This window comes from Protopterus annectens, chromosome 3.part0 (assembly GCF_019279795.1).
Source record: "Protopterus annectens isolate FY-2018-M chromosome 3.part0, PAN1.0, whole genome shotgun sequence".
Classification (NCBI taxonomy): domain Eukaryota; kingdom Metazoa; phylum Chordata; order Ceratodontiformes; family Protopteridae; genus Protopterus; species Protopterus annectens.
In genome coordinates, this window is record NC_056731.1 from 1,494,847,852 (window position 1) to 1,494,872,522 (window position 24,671).

Here is a 24,671-nt window from a genome sequence, read left to right on the forward strand (position 1 = left end):
GGGATTCCCCTATTAATAAACATTTTTTTAATTACTGTAAATCTTTCTAAACAATCAGAAGAATCAGAAATGAGACGTGAAGCTTGGATTAGCTGACTCTTAACTACCCCTTTTTTTCTGCTAAATGGGGTGGCAGCTCGTGTAATGCCAATATGTGTTACAAAATGTAGGTTTCCTAAAAATTCTAGTAGCAAGAGTAGCATCACCTTTGTTAAAAAAATAAAATATCTAGATAATTCATCACTTTCACATCCTGTTTAAATGAAAATTTAAAAAAGTCAGAACTACTTTGCATAAAATTGAAAAACATTTTTAACTGTTTTCTAGTGCCTGTCCACAGGAAAATAAATCGCCCAAAAATCTAAAATAGACCAGGCAAAACCTATATAGTGGGAATTTGAACAAAACTTGCGAACACAGTCATGTTATGGTGGGAACTGAAAACTGAAAGACCCATTGCTCTTAATACTACTGGAACTGTCTGGGTATCTTTCTTCCACATTGCCCTTGTTTCTACCTGCAAATCCGGGTATTTTATGACTTTGTGTCTCTCTGTAAGATGCTGTAATCACTGGGTGTATCAATTTCAGTGATCAATGCTACTTTGTCTTCTTTTCTTTGATGACTATATCTGGTTTTCTCACTAACTCTAGACGTTAAAGTATTGTCTCAAAACAATACAGAAATTGTAAAAACAGCCAAACCACTTGGCATCACAATTGATGACAAGCTATGCTTTGAGAATCATATACTCAACTCAGTCAAAAAGACCAGTTTTAAGCTTGTCAAACTCTATAGGCATAAACGTTATTTGGACAAGTCTACCAAGTTGGAAGTAGATAATAGTCTACTTTTACCCTTCCTCCTCTGTGGTTGCCCCATTTTCACTAACCTACACACATCTCTCCTGAACAAACTGCAGTTGTGGTACTATAAAATAGCTACATTTGTCTCCAACATGCCAGCTCGCACACATCATTGCCTGGCCATTAAATCTATAAACTGGTTTGAGTTCCCTCATTACCTGCATTACTCCCAACTTACTCTCACCCACAAACTACTAAATAATCTAAATGTCTGTCCATCCCTTCAAACTATAATACAGACACACACCCCTACTCGGCATCTTAGGTCCTCTAACAAACAACTCTTAACCATAACTAAACCCAACAAAAGAGCTGGACAATGTCTCTATTCACATGCCATTGCCAAACTTTGGAATACGCTCCCTCTCTCTCTTACTCAACTAGATTAAAGAAACATTTAAATTTGCACTAAAAGAACACTATCTCAATAAACGTGTCTGTTCTTGCAGTCATATAATTAAACCACCTTAAATGTTTTGGCCACTATACATTACAAATTCTTATTACTAACTTAATATAGTTGCAATTTACATCATCTGTCTTTGTATCCAATCTCTTGCTTTCTTTATTTCTGTGGCTGAATAAACAGAATTGATTAAACAGTACTCTTACTTATGAGAATATACTAACAGAATTACTAAAAATCTAACACACTGTTTATTTTCTTGTATTGTATACCTCTACAATATGTATTTGTTTTGTATATCTACTTCAATTTGTATTGTGTAAAAACTTTCTTGAATTTCAAAGTTAAGCTGATGTTATGTAAACATTTCTGTGACTGTATGGATGGAGGTCATTGATCGAGTGGACTTTCCTGGTCAACAAATCTCAACAAATAATAAATAAATAAATTATTTTTAGCACATTCAGTTGCTGCCTGATTTTTATCTACTTTTGGTTTGATTTCCATTCCTGCTTCACACCGATATTTTTCTGCTAAACTAAGCAGGGAAGTAATCTTAGACTTACTCTCCTCATGTTTTAAAACTGTCATTATGTTTGGATCTTGTGAAGTCAGCAGATATATATGCAGTCCTAAAATTGCAGATCTTTACATGTAATCAGTTTTGAGGAGGCTCATACCTCATTCAGAATGGGGAATATATATTCTTGGTATACACTCATTTTAGAAGCATAAAATATTTTTCTTGTTTTCCTGTCCAATCGATCCAGTATATCTTGGGGCCAGTTAGTCAATCCAAAGCTGTAAGTTAGGACAGGAAGAGTAAATTGGTCTATAGCTTAGACTTTGTTCCTCTGTCATAGCTGTTTTCAGTATTAATTTTAGTCTTCTAAAGTATTCCTTACAAAGTTGTATTCACATTTGTTCATGTTTTATTGTTGATCCTTCATCAGTTCCCAAATATTTATACACTCCATCTTGCAAAAAGTCTTTTATTTCACATTCCTGTCACAGACTGATATTTTCTTGGTGCTGCAACTTTCCTGCTTTAAAGGTTGATTTTACACATTTATCAAGACCAAATGACATTCATGTATCATCTGAGAAAGTTTTGACAACTTGTAGTTGATCTTTCAGTTCCTCATCTGAAGAACTATATAGTTTTAAGTCATCCACAAAAAGAAGCTGAGAAATCTTTGTACTTCATTGTTTTCTGGGAGCCAAATTGGAGCCATGACTTAATATGTTAAGCAGACAGCTTAATGGGTTAAGGGCAAGACAAAAGAGCGGCTGTGACAGGGAGTCACCCTGGAATATCCTCCTTTGAATTTTTATCCCTGGAATAATTTGTCCTTTATCATGGCTTAACTGCAGAGTGGTTTGCCACTGTTTCATGGTGTCTGTAATGTAATCGATCAGTGTAGGGTGTATCTTATCCATTTGTAAGCACTCTTCTAGCCATGAATTTGGGATGCTGTCAAATACTTTTTTGTAGTCTATCCATGCCATATGTAGATTCTTCCCCTTTTTACAGTTCTCCATTATGACTTTAACAACAAATTATTCTTTGTTACATATGACTTTCTTTTGCTACCCTTTAGTTCATTTGCCATTCTAAATGACTATAAACTCTGTTGGCATTAATTACGGTGAATAGTTTATACATTGTTGGGAGGCAAGTTATTGGTCTGTAGTTTTTAAGATAGCTTGCAGGTTCACTGTTAAGGAGGAGTATTGTTTTTCATGTTATTAACCAGGTTGGCATCTGTTCCGGGTGCACATATAAATAGTTCTCAGTTGTGGCTAAATTTTCATGTAAAGGTATGTTAATATTTTTTAGCCAGAAGTTAGGTACTGAATCTGTGCCTAGGGTTTTCCAGTTAGGAGCTTTTCTTAATTTTGTTTTAATTTCTCTGGCCGTTATCTCATCCCATTTCATATGCAGTACATTTGAACCCTTTATTCTACTTCTGTCTGTTCAGCATCTTTATGTTCCACAGGATCTTCATAGATATTTCTCCAAAATGTATCTATTTCTTGTTTTTTTTTTTTTTTTTTTTATTTATTTTTGTGGTGTTTCTATTCTTTTTGCCTTGTTTCCTAATTCTCTAAAACTTTTTTGAGTCATCAATAAATTGGTTATTTTGTGCTGTTCTTTCATATCTGTCTGCATATCTTCTAAGTTTCTTCTGCCTGTTCTGATGTCTTTAGTCTGTTATCTGCAGTAGTGTACAGTAAATCCTGATCTGTTCTAACACTATGCGTTGATTTTATCACGTCTGTCTTTGAGTTTTTTTTTTGATCTGTTCCTTCTTCTGTACTCTAACCGTGACACTTCTTGTCTTAATTACTTTGTAGTTTTCTCTATTCAGTGCTTCTTTGATGGCATTGGATTTATCTCCTTCTTTCCCTTACTGCTCTGTGCTTTTGTGGTAAGTCTTTATCTGTTATTAATTTAGCTGCACAGTAATATATCCTATTTATTTCCTGTTGTATTGCGTTCATTTCTTTTATCAAACTTCTAACATCTTGGGTCTTGTTGACTTTCTGTAGTCTCTTTCTTTCAATGATCTTAATATGTCTATCCATCTCTATTAAATTAAGCAACTCTTCCCTTAGATCGTTTTCTTCTAAACGAGGGCACATCCTTTGTTCTCCATTTCTTGTGGGCATTCTACAGAAAGTTCCAAAACATCTTTCATCCTGTGTCATCCATTGCTCTTTCATATGGAAATTCACTAGCCTATGACTCCACAACATTGACTGCGTCAGAGTTGCAACAGTTTCCTCCTCCTTCCTATGCAACTCCGATTGAACCTTTGCACTCGTTTCCTACTGAAGTCTAAAAAGTATCTTCATATGGTAATTAATCACATGCTTCCCACTCCACTGGCTTCTCCTTAATTTGGGAATTCATTATTTTATCCTGCTGTGGTGTTATCATAGTTAGATTTCCTACACTAAATCCTTCACTTTGCAGGTAATCCATAACTTCATTTTCTGTTTCTTTAACCTCTCCATTACTAATCCTCCTTTCTACTTTCCCTCTTTATTTTCTAATTGTTTTTGTATTGTAAACTTTTCCATATCCGGATGCCTTTGCTTGCATTTCTCTTTAAATATCTTTGGTACTGCTCTTTTCGTATTGATTAGTTTTGCTTTTTCGTTTGTACAAATGTTCCACCATATTAAATCACTTTTTCTTTCCCATGTCCATATTTCTTCTTCACGTCTCCTGCTCCTCCTGTTTCTCCTTACTTGGGAGACTCATTGTTTCGTCATGCTGTAATATAACCTGTATTAGACTTTCTACACGAAATCCTTCACTTCCCAGGTATTCCATAACTTCTGCTTCATTTTTTTTAACTTCTGCTTTACTTATCTTCTGTTATATATTCCATCTCGTGATCTTATTTTTTTGTTTTGTGAAATTTTCCATATCTGGGTGCATTTGCCTGTATTCCTACTGGAGCTACTTTTTTGTATTGATTAATTTGGCTTTCTCCTTTGGATAAAAATTGCACTGCATCAGATCTCGCTTTCTTTCCCATGTTCATATTTCTTTTCTATAACTTTCAAAAATGTCTAGATTTTGTTCTTTATATTTTCACACTTCATCATCCACTTCTTTTTCCAAACAGCCCAAGGTTTCTTGGTTTATCTAATGTTTTTCATGAGTCTTTTGTATCCATGAACACATTTACATTTGAAGCTTTTGACTTTTTTTTTGTGCAAGTATTTTTCTTTCCTCTAATTTTTCCTCAATCATTTTGTGTATCTTTTGATACGGTTCTGATTCAGTACAGTTGAGTAAGGAACTGAGTGTAGCAGAAGATATTCAAGGAGCTGCCATTGTAATATGTGAACGACATATGCTCACCGAATGCGGCTGTGGTAGTGCAGCGGTTAGAGCTGCCACCTCACAGCAAGAGGTTCTCTGGTTCGATTCTTGGCTAGTGTGCCCTCTGTGCGGAGTCTGCATGTCCTCCCTGTGGTCGCATGGGTTTCTCTGGGTGGTCCGGTTTCCTCCTACATCCCAAAGACATGCTGTAGGTGGATTGGATACTCTAAATTGGCACTAGGTGTGAGTGTGTGTGTGTGCCTTCCGTGGAAGGTTGGGCACCGGCCTGGCAACTCAACACTGTAAAACTCCACTGCCAATCATGAGCAGACAGGTGATCCGCTGTGATGACCCCTAACCGGGAAAAAGCCGAAAGAAGACGATATGCCCTCTGAACACATGTATACTTTTTTTTTTTAGGAGAAGCCTCTTTTACCTGTATAGATAAATGATTTCCTTAGTCACTTAGTGGAGGTGGAAGGAGCCAAATCCCACACTCTGGACAGTCAGTAGATCAGTGCCTTAATCCTCTGTGCTGATTGCCAGACAGTTTCTTCCCTGCTTACCCTTCCCCTTTTATAATGTTTCTGCAGTTTGGGGTGTTTATGCATCACAGAGATAAAATTTGTGCCACAAAGCACTTCTCATGCCTTCAGAAGCATTGATGTTACCTGATATGTGTTTTTATGTTGCATTTTTTGTATATTTGGGCAGTTATATTGTTACCACAGGCATCCATTTACACACATTCCTATGCAGACTTACAATGTTGTCTGGACGTTTTGTTTATTGTATGCTACAAGTGATTGGAGATTGTTCTTCACTAACTTCCTTATAAGATTCCAGACTTGAAGTGAGGAACCACAGAAGTTCCAGTAGACAGGCTGATAGTACCTGTTTCAGTACTTGTATTGGTCTGGTATGAGACTCACTTCATTCCTGTCATTTGAAGTGTTATTGAGGGAGAAAGCTGCAAACTTAGTGCTGACATAACTAAATCTGCAACAGTATGGAGTCTTGTTACATTGAAGACTCATATTGTGCAGTTTTATGCATTGATTTCTGGATTGCTCAAAAGTAGAGAATGGATACACAAGCCAGAGTAATCTTAGGAGTATGTAGTGGGGGGGGGGGATAGTATCATAAAAACGGTAACTTTTCCATTATGTTTCTTTTTATTTAAGATCTTTAGCAAGTTAAATCAGCAAAAGTGACACTCACAACCGCATATTAATATTTTTTTTCTTCTTTAGGCCAGTAATGCCAGTTTCTCTGAATAGGAGTATGACGATGCCATCATGGTAAGCAGTTTTTGGTATAATCATATGAAAGCATTATTAACTCAGTAGATGTATTTAAGTTAAAAGTGGTACAACTTGGTGAGTTCTTTCATTGGTGTATTTACCTTTTAATTCTGGAAAATGTTTCATAAACTGACATTCAGTTTGGTTTGCAGTAGCACTGTCTAGCCTAAAATGGCTTATTAGCAAATAGACATTTCTGTTTTAAATGTGCATGATACCAGTAAGAAAGTAAGAGCAAAATGCTTCCATACGGTATGGAGACAGTGTGAACATTTAATTATGTCACTGCACAGTTTCCTAAAGAATGCAAGTAAATCTTGTAATAAGTTTTGTTTCTATAAGTTTGTGACAGTACACCAGTGCAGGTTGTGGATAATTGTGTGAATTACCAACAACCCTTCCATGCTGTAGTGCAGTTATACCGTGACATTTAAAAAAAAAAAAAAAAACTGGTTTACAATTGATAAATAAGGTCATTCTGTAATCTCTATCTCTTGATGTTTACTTCATATGTTAAAGTATCAACAGCATATTATTAGATTGCTTAAACACAAAATGATGTTGATTCCTGATTGTGCTGAAAATAAGGATATACAGGATTTACTCCATTCAGCTGAACAAGTTGGAAAACATACTTTGCAGTGTGTTTTGATTCACTAGAGACATCTACAGGGCTGCTGTAACTGCATCCGTACTTAGAAGGCATGCTTGGCTTAAGGAGCAATCCTTGCCAGATCATGTTAAAGCAAAATTACTGGATGCTCCCTTAAAGCAGGACTGCCTGTTTGGCAGCAAGGCAGAAGAAGTTCTTAAAGATGGAAGAAAAAGCTAAATCTATGCAAACTGTTAAAGATTTTTTACAAGTACAACCCCCAAGATTTAATAGGCATTGGCCTTCCAAAAATTGGTCCTTTTCTGCCTCTTCCAGGCCTTCTCAGTCCAAACCCAGATCCAGCAGAGCTCCCATGCTTCAGTTCCAGGGTACGCACAGGACTAAGCAGTGGGGGGGTCTCCACTTCCAAATCTGGGAGTAATAAAACTCCCCCCTGTGGTAAACTGTCTCAATGACTTCTTTTTTAAAACTTCCAAGCACTTCTCAATTGACTGCCCCTTTGGAGGAAAAGATTGCTATTCATGCAAACAACTGGGAACTCATTACTCAGGACAAATGGGTTTTAAATATAGTGTCCCAGGGATACAGATTTCACTTTCACACATTACCAACACCAAGCAGGTGGCCAGATCTACCCCCAAATCAGTGGGCAGAGGCCCAAAAGCAAGTACTTTCTCTCTTAAGCATGGGGGCTATTCATTTGGTACCAGAAGAGGAAAAGGGACAAGGTTTCTACTCGAGACTTTTCCTGGTACCCAGAAAAGACAATTCATGGCTTTCTATCCTGGACCTGTCTACTCTAAACACCTTTTTGGTGTTTCCAAAATTCAAGATGCTGACTCTTCACCAGTTGCTCCCTATGCTAGGCAAAGACACCTGGTTGGCAACACTAGATTTAAAAGAAGCATACATGCACGTCCCAATCAGGGAATCTTGCAGAAGATATCTACGCTTCAAAGCAGGCTACACGCACTGTCGGTTCTCTGCACTGCCCTTTGGCTTATCTACTGCGTCCAGGGTATTCACAAAGTGCCTAGCTCCAATCATTGCATTTTGCAGGCAAAGAAATATTCAAATATACCCATACCTGGACGATTGTCTAATTCAGGCAGAAAGCCAGGACATACTTTTGAATCATCTGGCCTTTGTACAAAGGGTGCTAACTTGTCTGGGGTACACCATAAATGAAAAGAAATCACACCTAGTACCCTGTCAACAAGTTATATTCCTGGGATCAAGCTTGAATACAACTTCCCAGATGGCTTTCCTTACGCCACAGAAACAAATTCATTTGACAACCTACTTCAAACAAGTGGCCACCAAAACCCTGCTATCTGTAAGGCAAATACTACAAGCCTTGGGGTTCATGGCCTCCTGCATTCTTCTAATTCCATATGCAAGACTGCATATGAGGAAACTACAATGGTATCTAAAAAGCCTATGGTGTCAACATTCACAGGATCTAGAAACAATGATTCCTATCATACCTTGCCTATGCCTAGAGTTCCTTTGGTGGGCAGAGGCCTGCCACCAAAACAAGGGACTACGATTCACACTACCCCCTACCGCCCAAACCCTAACAACAGACTCTTCGGACTATGCATGGGGGGGATCACCTGGCAGGGAAGTGCATTCAGGGTCAATGGAACCCAAGTCAAATGCACCTGCATATCAATCAAAAAGAAATGTTAGCTGTACAAAATGCTCTGACAGCCTTCAAGGACCACATTCTTCCAGGACAATTAATGGTAAAGACGCACCACTGTTATGTGGTACATAAACAAGCAGGGGAGTAATACATTCTTACCCCCTCTGCTCACTAGGCATGGCATTGTGGAACACAGCCCTGAGCTACCAAGTGCATCTACAAGCTCAATTCCTGCCAGGAAAACTAAATACACTGGCAGGCGAACTAAGCAGAAACCTCATGGACCCACACGAGTTGAAAGTTGAACCAAGGATTTTCAACTTGTTGACAAGCAAATGGGGTTGCCCAGATATAGACCTGTTTGCCTCCCCCAGAACTATCAACTGGACAAATTTTGCACAAGGACTCTCCACAAACAAGCTTGGAAAGTGGATGCTCTATCCCTCAGCTGGACAAATTTTGCACAAGGACTCTCCACAAACAAGCTTGGAAAGTGGATGCTCTATCCTTCAGCTGGAAAAAACTATCAGTTTATGCCTTTTCTCCTCTGCCCCTGCTCTCCAAAGTACTACTAAAGATCAAACAAGACAAACCAAGGACGATTTTGATTGCACCAGACTGGCCACACCAACACTGGTGTACCCCCTCTTGCGCAGTGTGTCACTGTTAGCCCCATGGCACCTGCCTCAGATTCCTACCCTATTGTCTCAGCAGGAGAACCATATTCTGCACCCTCAGCTTCAAACACTAAACCTAGCAGCCTGGCTAATTACCTAATCTCTCCTTTTCCATCCCTCAGTAAACCAGTCATGGATATCATTTTAGAGGCAAGGAGGCCTAGTACTAGAAAATCTTATGCTGAAAAATGGAAAATATTCTGTGCCTGGAACCAATCTCAAGGGATGAGCACAGCTGTGCCCAATTTAACTCAGATTTACAATACATAACTGAGATGCTTCACAAGGGTCTGTCTTTCTCCTCCATCAAAATTCACTCCTCAGCCATTTCAGCTCATTATAACACAGAACCTCCCCTCTTCTCTCATCCACTGCTCAAGCACTTCCTCAGAGGGGCCAAAAATGTACGACCACCCAGGAGAGCTCCAACTCCAGCCTGGGACCTTAACTTTGTATTGGAAAAACTCACTCTTCCTCCTTACGAGCCAGCTGCTACTGCAGACTTAAAATTCCTTTCTTGGAAAACAGCTTTCCTTTTAGCATTCACTTCAGCAAGAAGGGTATCTGAATTACAGGCCCTTATGGCAGTGGAACCTTTCATCATCTTTCATGCGGACAGGGTGTCCCTCAAGACCAATCCCGCCTTCATGCCCAAGGTGGTATCCATTGTGGTCCTTAATCAGTCCATTCATTTGCCTACCTTCTTTCCTAATCCACAGAACAAAGGGAAATGGATACTGCACTCCTTAGATGTGCACAGACAACTTAGATTCTACTTGGACAGGACTAAACCTCAAAGGACATCTGAACAACTGCTGGTGGCATTTGCTGCAGGGGCAGAGGGGAAGGCTATTTCAAAGCAAACCATTTACAAATGGATAGGCCATTGCATTCATTTCTGCTACAAGCACCATGGAAAACCTATCTCACAGGGCATCAGACCCCACTCAGCCAGGGCTGCATCTACCTCTACAGCCTTTCTCAGAGGCGTCCCTACCACGGACATCCTAGAAGCTGCTACCTGGAGTTCTGTACATACTTTCACCAAACATTGCCATCTGCCAATTTTCTCTAAATCCAGAGCTGGCTTTGCCACTGCAGTCTTGCAGGGCCTTTTAGCTGGTCGTAATGCTATCTAAATTCCTCCTCCCATCCTTAGCTTTGGGAATCTACCCAAATGTGATGACTGCAACAGTGAAACACGAAGAACATAGTACAGTTGTGTACACTTACCATAACTGTAGATGTTCGAGTGTATTCACTGTTGTAGTCCTGGCTACCCTCCCTCCAGCCCCCTTACTTCTTTTGGCTATACCTCTACCCTCCTTTACTATGCACAAAAGCTTTTTGGTGTAATTTGTTGGAGGTATAACCTTGTATATTTATAGATTTAATTGGGGGGACATCTCACATCTGGGGCAAGAAAAACTGATGTAATAGCGTCGGCTGCATGTTTTATACCCCTGACGACTTGACGTCACGGAGGAAGGGACAGCGACTGATGCAGGACCCTAGACTTTGTTAATCAGGCTGACTGAGAGCTACTGCAAGCAGATAACCCAAATGTGATGACTGCAATAGTGAATACACTCTAACATCTACATTTTTGGTAAGTGTATACAACTGTACTTTATACACTGTCTTTCAGAAAACTTGTTTCTTCCGTATACTGTTACTACTCTCTTTGTTTACTTAACTTCTTCCTTTGTATTTGTTTCGGAGTTTTACAGTTGATCTGCAATGTCTGAGGAGGACTTAGCCTCCACATTCTACCAGACATGACCAGGAGTACATGTAAGAATAAAGTAATAACAAAAGTCCCTTGTTTGAAGTGTTATCAAGGTTTCATAAAAGTCCCCCAAATATGACTAAGACCCTTCAGAAGATCTAAATTGTCATTGTTTTTACCAGAGAGAGAGAGCGAGAGAGAGACAGAGACTTGTCAGAATGTTTTATGTGATCTGATCAATTTCAGAATGATTATGTACATGTCTGACATAATTTTATACTGTACAGTTTTTTTGCTGAATGTCCTGACTTTTGAGTCATATTTTTGGACTGTTTTCCATAAACAGTGGCTGTCTGACAAATCATTACAGACTGAATTTAGAAAATGCCAAATCTATTATTCTATCAACTTTTAAGGCTGTAAGAGTAATATTTAAAAAATGTCCCTATTTTGGTCCTTGTCCCACTTTTGTTTATGCCTTTGCTTTAGTTTTTCTTGCTCCATCAGGTTAAGAGATAGAGTGTTGGATCAAAGGTCTGTGTCGATCTGACCCTCTTTGGATCTGATGGTAAATTTGTCAGATCCATGCCTCTCAACTGCACAGATTTTCCCAGTGTGTCCAGAGTTTTGTTTTGTCCTTTTTGGTCTCTTCCTCAAAGAGACCACTGAGAGGATCTAATGATTAAAGGCACTAAATAATGACATCCATTTGAGTTAGGACTTCGTGTCCTTCAGAGGAAGCATGGTGCTTCATGTCCTGTTCATCTGGTGGCCTGTTGAGTTTGTGGGGAACATTTTTGGGATGTGTTCCTTTTTCAGGTTTTGTCTGGATTTCTTTGGCAAGGAGATTGAGACTTGTAGTCTGATCTCACTTGTGTGGACCCGGGTCCTTTGCCAGACACTGGGTGCTCTCCAGGTATGCACTTTGTGGTTGTGCTGGTGATCTTCTGCTGTCTAGGGACAGTTTTGTCTTCAGGTCCAAGCTGCATAGCTCTCACCTGTCCAGATTTTTGGTCTGTTTCTCATAAAATTTGTGGTTTCTAGAAAATTACTGAGGACTGAATTCATTAAATAATGGTATACACTTGAGTTACAGATTTAATATCCTTTAGAAAATGCATGCTAGCACAAATCCTGCTATTCTAGCAATTTTCTAATTTTATAAGAGCAGTATTTAAAATCTGTCCCTATTTTTGGGTCTTTGTCCCTCCATTATTTTATGTTTTTTCTGGATTTCTTAAGCTAAGATGTTGAAAGGTGTGCCTAGCTCCTTTCTCATTGTGTCGGCTGTGGCGGTTGCTGCAGAGGTCCCTGGCTCTTCTTCAGATCCAATGGGTTTCAGTCCTTCTGGGATGTGTTAGTTTGAACCTGTGCAATTTTCTCTTTTATGTTGCTTATTGTCAGATCTTGGTTTTCGGATCCAGTGAATGGATGGAGTTTGGTTTTAGAGGGTACTAATAAAGCTGCCGCTCTGCTGTTCAGTTTTTCACAGAGTGTCCAGTTTTTTCACTTCATTATTTTTGATATGCTCTTCATGACTTTTGTGGTTTTCTGGCAAATCATTGAGGATTGAGGTCATTGTGTAGTGACGGTCATTTGATTTTTAGACTTCATGTCCGTTTGGAAGATGCATTCTAGCACAGATTCCTTTGAATGATACAGTGCCCTTGTTTTAATTGTGCCACTGTGTTTGAACTTTGTTTGGATTTCTTGTGTTTAAAGGTTGAGAACTGTGCTGGGAGGATTTAGAATCCTGTCACTTCAGATCCCAAGTTTTGGAGCTACCTTCAGATCCTAGTGCTCCTTGAGTCAGACAGATATGGCTGCTCTCCTTTTGTAGGATCCTGGGCCTTCGTGTTCGATTGGAGTTTTTTTGCTCCTGTTAAGGGCTGAAGCATTTTGCCCAACTGCCTTAGAGACATGTTTTTCGGCCTCCTTTTGTTCCTGAATCCGCCTTGTGTCTGAGGGGCTTGGCTTTCATTGGATCCGAGGGGTTCAACTCTTGTCTCTTTACCAGTACCTTCGGATCTGTTGGGCAGCTTTGACATGAAGGACAATATATGAAGTCTTGAATTTGACTACTTCCGATCCGAAACTTACTGGGGCTTTCTTTTTATCCAAGGATTTTCCTCCAGTATGACAGCTCAGATCATGTTGTGATTTGTCGTACCCTGGTCATCTTTCTTGGATCCCAAATTTTTGAATCTGATGAACTTCAGTCACACAGTAAATCATGTTTTGAAAGCTCTCTCATTTTCTCTCACTCAATTCCTTTACAAGGATAAGGATGGGATAATATCAATGCTGCACAGGACTAGGATGCAATTGGGCACCGGTGGACAGGAAAGTTGTGTAAATGAGTGGTTTCAAAAAAGGGGGGAGGACAACTAACAGAGCAGAGTTCCACTGGCTGTTCTTCTAGTGCAGAGTCTGGGATGGAGGACAGTTTAATGAGGTTTGTTTATTTTTTGGTGATGTTTCATTTCAGATTTCTGAATTGTCTGACACATTTACAGGGCTGCAGAGACATCCAGTTTGAAGGTGTGTAGGTCTCTGTCTGCTATCTACCATCAGTAGTTTTTCAATCTGACTATACTGCAAGCTGTATTAGAAAACTGTTATAGAATTTCCTTTCTTGTTTCCTAACTCTTCCTCCTCTAAGAAAAGTCTTTGTTGTTATACCACATTGATTGGAAGAGGCAACACTGAAAATTACAATGGGTGCTAAGAAAGGAATTCATTCAAAGGTCTTACCCGACCATTTGTAATCCAGACTGGAGACCACTTTGGATCTTGTAGTATTAAACAAGCCAGTTTGTCACACTGTTTTCTGTATATTCACAACTATCTTTGTCCTTTCTTAACTTTTTTCAGATTTGCTAGAGTAGCCCAGTTATGCACATAGTTTCTTCTCTGGTGGATGCGATTATAAATAATTTTTAAAAGGCAGTCCCCTTATCCTTGCACTGCCTAAAACTGTACTGCGTCAGTAACTCAGTACATCAACAAATTAGAGGGAACCAGATTTATCCCAGGTATCAGGAACCCTAAGGGGGTGTGTCCCAATGGACGACTAAATAAATCTGCCTTCTAGTGGCATCACACATTCCTGTTATTGAAAACTAACTGAGCAGGTTCCCTTTTACTGCCTCACAGGTAGTGTCTCCACAATTATGTAACAGAAATGATTGATCAGTTGTAAGCACCAAGTCAGCTACGACCTTTCTTGTATCCCATCAGTACAAGATCAGTAGCTATTTCACATCAATGCCTCCACTGGATAAATAGTTGAGAAACTCCTCCTTTTCACATCTTAACAAATTAGCAGGTCATTTGTGAAGGCAACCACCTATACTGAGCCAGAAGATACCGACTGACACATTCAGCTCCATTTTTACCTCCTCCAGTCTTCTATATGTTTTTGTATGTCTCCACTGATTTCTAATGTCATTTAGCAGTCAGCTAAGTGAAACAATATGGTAATCCTCTTTGAATCCTACTGTCCTCGTCAAACTGTTTTCCCCTTTTTAGTTGATGGACAAACTCATTCTTATTACATGTTACTGATTTGTTACAAATATGTTTTTACTTTACCATGATCTTAGCTTCAGTAATCTCCTTGGATTCTAGATCTAAATCCAGATCTTCAGACATGGACCTCCAGGATATTTCTGATCTGAAATAGACAGTCTGGTTTGTCCTGTTCACCATTTCTTCTCATGTCATTATCTTTCCATTGATTCTTCACTAGGAAAATCTTCGGGAGTGAATGATGAAGGCTGCTTTATGGGGTAGATCAGAATCAGATAAATTTTTCTCAGCCTCCAGCTCATTCAGTTCTTGTATTTTTGTTGACCCCTTTTATGAGGGTACTAATTCATCAAATTTTTGAATAAGTTAATTCTAAAAGCTAAGTCTTCTAAGACCCCATTGCCTAAGCCATCTTCTTCCTTGGCTTCAGAGTCTTCATAAAGAGGTCTCAAGAAATCTGATATCAACCTCAAATATAAAAAAAACACTAAGTTACATGATCCATCTACCTCTTCGCATCTGAGAAAGACAAAATTATCTGAACCGACTTTGTCGGATCTGACACAATCCAAGCTAGATGCATCTATGGGGCTGGATCTTCGACCTTGATAAACTTGCCTAGGACACGGTATTTACCATGAGTCAATCTGGTTCCCTGCAAAGTACCTTCCCCCTTTGTAGAAATACTTGGATCCCCATACATTCCACTCATTCTTTCAGAAGTCTCACTGAAGAAGATGTGGGGAAAGCAGTGAGGAAGATTCTCTCTGTGCAGAGCCAGTTTTTCAAACTGCAACTCACAGCTATCTCTACATTTATGTAGGATTACAGGATTCTTCGCAAATTTTCGCAAAACTGTGAAAACTAATTTTAGTATGTATCATTTGCTGACAATCGTACTATATAGATACCATTGAACAATGCAAATTAAATTTCATACTGTACACCTTGAAATATTTCCCCTGTAAACTTGCACTTGGATACTAAATTTAAAAAAAAAGAGAGCGAGTCAAGTTGAGTACAAACCCTTCTCTCCTTCTTAAGGTGGTGCATTAGTTTATAAATAAGGGAGAATTTTATCTTGACTTTTTAATACTTGCTCATAGACAGTTATATTCCTAACTATACTATATGTAATATATTAGGAAGTTTGTTCAACCAGTCCTTTCCTTTGAACAGAACAAGTCAGCAAATGTATCATAAACATGGTCTTAGCTAGATAGTTTGACAGGTTTCATTTCATTTATCTATAACAAAAGACTTTCTTTCCTTACCAAAACCATGAAATGAACATTCAGTCAATTCCGTGTCTGACTTTTTTCGCTACATTTCCAGTCCAGAATCTCTATGGATGACACATGTACGTTTATGTCTCGGCCAAATCCTCATACTTTTATCATTCATTTCAATTAGATCTGAGGTCCAGGATTAGTACAGCCTTTGACTTATTTGTACCCAGAGATATCAGTCGTTCGACTCCACCCAAAGGTCAGACAGGTAGGGATTTTGACCCATAGTTTGAGGATGAATGAAAATTGACAACATCAGATAAAGAAGTTATGTACTTACCATAACGTTCCATCTGTGTTGTCCATTTTCATTCATCCTCAACTCCCCGCCCACCAACCCCCTTCCTTTTCTAATTTCTGACTTCTGGAGGAGCAGCACTCTTCAACACACTGCTCTCCATTGTGTTGAGCTCCACATATGGCATCTCCCTCCATGTTTTCATAATTGTTTCATGAAGAAATGAGATTCCCTTGTCTAGTATTAACTATATAATTTATATTTAACTTCTTTAGTAGTTATAATTTTAAGTTCTTCCAGTCAAGCTGCAAACACGATTTGAGGGTTACTAGGGGTGGTGCATTATGGGTAGGGAAATAATTCGAGAGGTTGTTGGAGGCCACACACAAGTTTAACGCCCGAGTCAGATCTGAAGATTGGATCCAGACCCATATTTTGAGGGTGAATGAAAATGGACAACACAGATGTACATAACTTCTTTTTAAGTGTGTGACTCTGCTGTGGCCAAAGCTGGTTCCTCAGAACCTTCTGGTGTTGCCCATTCAGTTACTATGGACCAGGGATTAGCCTCATGTTATGTGGCTGTTGGGGTCCCCCTCAGTGGGTAATGAATAGCCAGTTTTGTCTGTGTTAGGAGAAGGGGCAGGGTGGATACCCTTGCTTAACCAGAATGTTGTACCCATCCCTGGGGAAGCTGTTGCTTTCATTAAGAACCCTGTTTGCCCTAACTTTCCTACCAAATAGAAACAGAAAACTAAACCTATATCTTCTCCTGCTCTTATTTTACTGGTCAGGAGTAGTTTATTAAATCTGGCTCAGGAACTTGTAGAAGCTGTTGACCCTTCTTATCGGATGGTTTCTGGTAAGAGAAAAACATATTCTTTTTTTCTTGAAGAGATTCAAGAAATTGAATCTGGAGAGAAATGTGATGAAAAATTTTCTCCTCAAAATTCTGATTTACACTCTAAGGAGAGCATGTTATCTAAGTATCCCTGTCAAGGATTCTCTTGCTCTGAGATGATTTCCAGAATATGCTAGTGTTTTCAGTGGGAGAAAACTAAGGATGTTCTTCATCTCACATTGCTGCAGTCATAACTTGTGGGTAGTCCGCTGTCCTCGGTCGGCCCGAATACCAAAGTATTAGGCTGGCGTCGGTCATGGGCGCTCAGATCTGACGTCAGTGCGTCATGGTATTAAAGCGCATGACCGACGTCATATCCTCAGTCTTTTTTGCCGCATGGTCCGAAGCAGAAGCAGCGTTTGCAAGTGCCGTTCGGCGTTCTGAAATTTTCGTATTCTGAGTTTCAGACCGAAACCAAGTTGGGCTAAGTACCCCGTTGGGGAATATTTTTGTTTTTTCTTGATACAGCTTCCCAGATGGCCTTTTTGACCCTGGACAAACAAAGAAACCTTACACTTTACTTCCAACAATTGTCTCTACGGTCCAGGCTGACTGCAAGGACAGTCCTTCAAGCCTTGGGGTTCATGGAATCTTGTATTCTGGTGCTTCCCAATGCCAAACTGCATAAGAGGAAGCTACAATGGTATCTCAAAAATGTATGGACGCAACACTGCCACGATCTGGACACTGTCATTCAGATAATACCTTGCATTCAAAAGGAATTTTTGTGGTGGGCTCAGGAATGTCACCTAAACAAGGGACTCTCTGTGACCCGACCAGAGGCGAGTCAGATCTTAACGACAGATGCCTCGGACAAGGCTTGGGGAGCTCACCTCAATGGAAAATGGGTTCAAGACACGTGGCCTGCCAGACTTCAACATTTACATATCAACTTGAAGGAGATGTTAGCAGTCCAATTTGCATTGATGGCTTTCAAGGATCTACTTCACCCAGGACAAGTGTTGATTCAAACAGACAACACAACTGTCATGTGGTACATCAACAAGCAAGGGGGAACCCATTCGTACCCTCTTTGCAGGCAAGCTATGGTTTTGTGGGAGACTGCTCTCAGTTTGCACCTCACTCTTCAGGCAAGGTTTCTGCCAGGAGCACAGAACTCCTTAGCAGATGTTTTGAGCAGACAGATGGTGGATCCCCACGAGTGGAAATTGGATCCTCATGTATTTCGACAGTTGACAGTGATATGGGGACTCCAGACATAGATCTGTTCGCTTCTCCACTAAATTTCCAGTTGCCAAAGTTTTGCACAAAGATGTTTCATCCAACAGCTTGGAAGGTGGATGCTCTATCATTCAGTTGGAGCAATCTTCACGTCTATGCCTTTCCTCCTCTGCCTCTCCTTCCCAAGGTGCTCTTGAAGGTCAGACAAGACAAGCCCTCCATGATTCTAATAGCTCCAGATTGGCCTCGACAGCACTGGTACCCTCTGCTGAGGAGTTTAGTACGGGAGCCTCCTTGGCCTTTGCCTTCAATTCCACACCTTTTGTCTCAGGCAGGCAATCATTTCCTCAATGTCAGGATTCAGTCCCTGCATCTAACAGCCTGGCATATTCTGTTCTAGAACCTGGAGGGTCGTAGCTTCCTCAACAAGTTTTGGATGTTATTTTGGAGGCCAGAAGGCCTAGTACAAGGAAAGTTTATGCAGATAAATGGAGGAGATTTTTTATTTGGAGCAAAGCAAAGAGCTTTGATGTTTCCAGGCCTGATTTGAGTGTTTCTCTTCAATATCTTACGGAATTATTAGACAAGGGTTTGTCTTTCTCCTCTGTAAAAGTTCATGCTGCAGCCATTTCTGCTCACTATGACTGTGACCCACCATTATTCTATCATCCTTTGTTTAAGCAATTCCTTAGAGGGGCAAAGAACATAAGACCCCCACGTAGAGCTCCTACTCCTTCCTGGGATCTCAATTTTGTGTTGGAAAAGCTTACTTTACCTCCTTTTGAACCTGCAGCTACGTCTGAGTTAAAGTTTTTGTCTTGGAAGACTGCTTTTTTGTTGGCCATTACGTCTGCTAGAAGGGTATCTGAATTACAGGCTCTAATGGCAGTTGAACCCTTCCTGATTTTTCATAAGGATAGGGTATCTCTGCATACTAACCCTACTTTTATGCCTAAAGTGGTTTCAAATGTGGCCTTGAACCAATCTATTCATTTGCCTACTTTTTATGCTGATCCCCAAAATAAAGGGGAGAAAATTTTGCACACTTTGGATATTCACAGGCAGTTGCGTTATTATTTGAGCAGGACTAAAAGGTTCAGACAGTCTCAACAGTTGTTTGTTTCTTTTGCTTTGGCCTCTCAGGGGAAACCTGTTTCAAAACAAAGTATTTCTAAGTGGATTGGCCATTGTATTGCTTTTTGTTATTCTCATCATGGTAAGGAGATTCCGGCTGGAATCAGACCTCATTCCAGTAGGGCTATGCCACTTCTACTGCTTTTTTAAGGGGTGTAGCTACTAAAGATATTTTGGAGGCAGCTACTTGGAGTTCAGTGCACACTTTTTCTAAACATTACCATCTCCCTCTTTATTCCAAATCTAGGGCTGGATTTGCCACTGCAGTCTTACAGGGCATGTTAGCAGCTCCCAATGCTTTATGATTTTGCCAGCCTCCCTTTACCTTTGCTTTGGGATTCTACCCACAAGTTATGACTGCAGCAATGTGAGATGAAGAACATAGTACAGTTTTGTACCTACCATAAATGTAGATGTTCGAAGATCCACATTGCTGCAGTCCAATTTACCCTCCCTCCTTCCCGTCTGTAGTTTGGAGTGGTTGTATGGTTTGGGTGGTAGAGGTTGTTTGTACATGGGTTTTGGAGGTTTTTCTATTTTTGGCTGTGCCCTTTCTTTTTAGGGCCTTCTGACATCTGGGGCAAGAAAAGACTGAGGATATGACGTCGGTCATGCGCTTTAATACCATGACGCACTGACGTCAGATCTGAGCGCCCATGACCGACGCCAGCCTAATACTTTGGTATTCGGGCTGACCGAGGACAGCGGACTACCCACAAGTTATGACTGCAGCAATGTGGATCTTCGAACATCTACATTTATGGTAGGTACAAAACTGTACTATTCTCAGGCTGTCAAAGTGCTATGAAATCTTACAACTGTAATTCCCAGAACCTCCTCCTATACCCCAGTTCTGCCAGCACTGGAGGATTTATTTGCCAAAGCCTGTGGTTTCCCTGATAGCCAGCTTGCTGTACCTAAGAAAACTCCTTGCAAATTTTTATAGTCATCCCAGACCTGACCCAGCAGATATAGCTTGTCAGTCCAAATGCTGGCAAGCATCCTTTTTAATTCCAATCCTTCCCTTCTGACAAGGATGACAAATAATTGGTAAGTTTGGAGGAAAAAAGTGAATGCTTCTGCTACTTTAATTTTTAGAATTTGAATGTGCCAGGCTTACAAGTTAAAAGTGTATTCTAATTGTTACAATGTGAGGAAATGTTATACCTGCAGTTCCTTCCTTTGAGGAAAAAATCTGCTTTGTGTGGTTTAGTTTATTTGGTATCTCAGGTCATTACTCGTGTGTTTATGACTCTGTAGATACATCCAGGGCAGTTGCCAACATTATTGTGTTATGGAGTTGTGCCAGACTACATTCTTAGAATCTCCCAGACAATGTCAGAAATTAGATTTTAAATTCACTTTTGTAATAATAATAGTAATAACTGTCCCATCCTAGAAGAAATTCTCTCCTGGCTCTCCGATAACATCTCCTATGAGACCATTATCCTAGGTGATGTTAATATCAACTGGTCAGCCGTAAATTCTGCCTCACCCAATACCAGCATTAAGCTCTATGGTTTCTCTCAGCTAATCTCAACTCCCACAAGATACAACAAACAAGCCCACAATTGTGCAATCCTTGACTGGTTTCTAAACTCAAATCCTAACCTCTATCACAATCCATGTACTCTTCCTGTCTCTCTCAGTGACCATCTCCACTCTTGTTCAACCAATATTCCCCCAGCTCCATAGACTCCACCATCTTAAAGACTGTCGTAAACTCTCCAATTTTAACCCTGATACTTTTAACAACCTACTTTCCTCCTTCAACTGGTCCTTCTTAACTAACCTACCTTTAGATGTGGCCATCTCCAAATTCAATGAAATCTTCCTTAACACCCTAAACTCCCTCGCCCCCATCAGACAAATTAGACAAAAAGCTAACTTTTCTCCTTGGTTAACATAATCCACTCGTACCCTTATGCTACAAAGAGATAGAGCCTGGAAAGTATGGAAAAAAAAACAAACCTCCCATCCCATCTACAAAATTATAGAAGACTCAGAAACCAAACCAAAACCCACAAACCACATAGACAGTGATAAAAAAACAATACTATCCGAAAAATGATGTATCTGGATCATGTTAGCAGTTTTCTGCCTTACCCTTTGGGCTATCAACTGCTCTAAGAATGTTGTTTAGCTGTAGTTATAGCACATTACAGATTACAGGGTATCCACATTTTTTTATATCTAGATGACTTGCTTATCTTTGCAGACTCTCTTTCAAAGTGTCTGGAATTTCTCACTTGGGTAAGAGATCTAAGCATGCTGGGATTCCATGAGAATATTCAAACTCGTTTTCTTAGCACCATCTTGCAGGATTGTGTTCCTGGGGTGTCTGCTAGACACCACAGTACAAACGTCTCTTCTTCCACAGGAAAAAAAAAAAAAGATCGTTGGATCTGTTATAGGGTTTTCCCCCTCAGACTTTGATTACTGCAAGGGGAATACCTCAAGATACTAGGTCTCATGGTGTCTATGATTCTCATGATACCTCTGGCAAGACTCCACATGAGAATGATACAATGGTATCTGAAGTCTCTTTGGTCCAAGCATCAAAACCCATTATCTTCTAAGTGTCCAGTTCTGGGATTTGTGCAAAGAAAAATCACTTAGTGGAGACATCAGATATTCATGAATCTGTCTCTCCTCTTCTCCTTTCCTTCTCCACAGATGCCTCTAACTTTGCTTGAGGAACAATGTCAGGGGGCTGAAAATGAAAGGTACCTGGGACAACAAAGACAGACACAAGCACATAAATGTCACAAGGACCACTTCAACTTGTTACGGACAATACCACAGTGATGTTTTAGATAAACAAGTAAGGGGGAACTAAATTGTAAAATGCAGATTAGCTGTGTTAGCATGGGATATAGCTTTACAGCACAGTCTCGCTCTACAGGCTTCCTACGTTTCTTCAGAGCAAAATTGTGTGTTAGACAAGCTGAAAGGGAAAGGCAGATCCTCACAAATGAAACTAGGTCATGGGGTCTTCCGAGGTTTGATCTGTCTGTGCAGAGTTCCTCAACTAGACCTTTTTACTCCTCTCTGAATAATCATCTGGCAAAATTCTGTTCCAGGACTCCATGCAACAATGCCTGGAAGGCAGGATGCTTTTTTCTTTTCTTTTCCTTTCCTTGGACGTGAATGTTCCTGTATGCTTTTCTACTCTTTCCATTGATCTCTGTGGTACTTTTGAAGATTCAGAAGGAATCCCCCAAGATCATTGTGGTAACTCCCTTCTGGCTAGGCAGCAGTGGATGTTCATCCTATTGATCACAGCTGCAGTAGACTTAGCTAAGTTGGTTATATCCTGCCAAGACTATAGCACCTGGCCAGCTTCCAAAGCTTCAGGGCACCTTCCACATGCCTAAACTGTCAGGCAGCTTGAGCTGAGCTGACTAAAAGACAAGTTTGGAAGCAAAGCCCTTCAGAGCTATACTGCCGCTGAAGGGTATGCTCCTCTGAGGCATTTGAGGCTCGATGGTAGGCTTGTGCTGTTCCTTTGCTGACTGCATAACTTCCCTTCTGTGAATAAAAATTCATTTTCTAAATATTGTTGCTGTTTTATCACTTTCCTCTTCAGGAAAGTTATTTTAGATCAGGAGTTCTATGTTTTAATGGACTGTCATGAGACTGTATTGTACTTGTAAATGGGAGCACTTTTTTCCCTGTCAGTTTAAAAGCTTTGTAAGATAACTGAAAAACATTTTTTTTCTGTGGAGACATTGTGTTTATTTTACTTTGGTGTGGCTGGCCAAGTGTTTTAACGTGTTTTTTTTTTTCTGCAGTTTGTCTCATAAGTGTATTTTAAAGAATTCTAGATCTGGTGTTGTCTGTTCTGTCCATTCCTCAACTGATGAGTCTTTGGATCTGACCTCCAATCCTACTTTGACCATTTTTAGACTTCATAATCCACAGCTCAGACTCTTCCCTTTTACTCACAATCCCTCTTGTTCCCAAGATTACCTCAAATCTTTTTTGCCGCACCTAGAGAACAGATGTGGTCTCCTCAGCTCAGTCTCACCTAAGCTAAGTTTTAATTGTTATTGTTACTATTATTGTATTATTATTGTGTTATAGTTGGTAGCCTTCACTTTGTGATAGGGTACTTTTTTTTTGCATCTTTTCCCGTACCCAAAAAGTTTTCTTTTTGTAAACTGATTTCTTCTGTTATGTCTCGCACCTTTGGTGTCTCACCCCTCCTATCTTAAAGCTTTACTGTATATAGATATATCTTTCCATATATATACTTAAAGATTTTACCACTGTTGGTATTTTCAGCTCAAAACAACTCTTCTTGCTTTGTGTGACATTTCCACTTTGTTCATTCTTTAGCATCATTTTGTCTGACACACCATCAGGGTTCAAAAAATGTGTGGCTTGCAGCTACAAACTCCTGAATTCGGATGCACGCCAAAAGTGTGTATATTGTTTGTGCACTACCCACTTGGATGCTCTCTCTGTATGGCCTTTGACCACTTGGCCGTTATTGAGCATAGGATCAAATTTCTTTTGAATGGACTTCTCCTTCCTTCTGCGGGAGACTCTTCTATTTTTTTTTTTTTTTTTTTTTTTTTTTATTTAATTTAACATTTGTTGACCGGGAAAGTCCGACTAGGTTCCACAGATCCTGTTTTCAGCGGAGGCCCGGGGAGAAACGCTCCAGAAGCATGTCTTTAGAATGTGGGAGGAAACCGGTGTACCCGGAGAAAACCCACGCGAACGCAGGGAGAACATGCAAACTCCACACAGAAGGCACCCCAGCCGAGAATCGAACTGGAGAACCTCTTGCTGTGAGGCAACAGCATTAACCGCTGCACCACTGCTTCTAAGTCTGTCTCTTCTCTTTCTGGAGCCTTCCCATCAAGTAAACACTGATAAATCCAGAGTGGAGAAGAGTGGCAAGCCCAGGGAAAAGGGCAAGTAGACAAGGAAGTGTTTCCCTGACCACACTTCTTGACTGTCATCGTCCCTGACTTCTAAAAGGCCTACATCATTAGATTCGACTCTGATCCAACACCTGTATGGTCCAGGACCCCTCCCTTTCCAGAGTAGAGATTTTCCCTGGGGCTGATCTCACCCAGGCTGCATTCCCCCTTTCTTCAGGAGAGGCCGGTACAAATATCATCTAGACCTCAATCTTCATCTTCTCCTCTAAGGTCTGTTAGGTGTACCTGAAGCCTGACAGAAGCAGATGTGGACAGAATGATGAGGAAGTTCCTCAGGACTCAAAATGAGCTGGGGGTTCTCCCATCTCCTGTCGGACCCCTGAGCTTCAACCCTTCTATCACAAAAGGAGACACTGC

General features: G+C 40.2%; 1 protein-coding gene across 1 annotated transcript in view; it reads left to right on the forward strand.

Annotated features, from left to right (window-relative positions):
- Positions 1 to 24,671, forward strand: part of LYPLA1 (lysophospholipase 1) — a 501,567-nt gene that overhangs the window by 108,313 nt on the left and 368,583 nt on the right. The window contains exon 4 of the mRNA XM_044065511.1: positions 6,367 to 6,414. Coding sequence (XP_043921446.1) covers positions 6,367 to 6,414 — 48 coding nt within the window. The remainder of the gene's footprint in view (positions 1 to 6,366; positions 6,415 to 24,671) is intronic.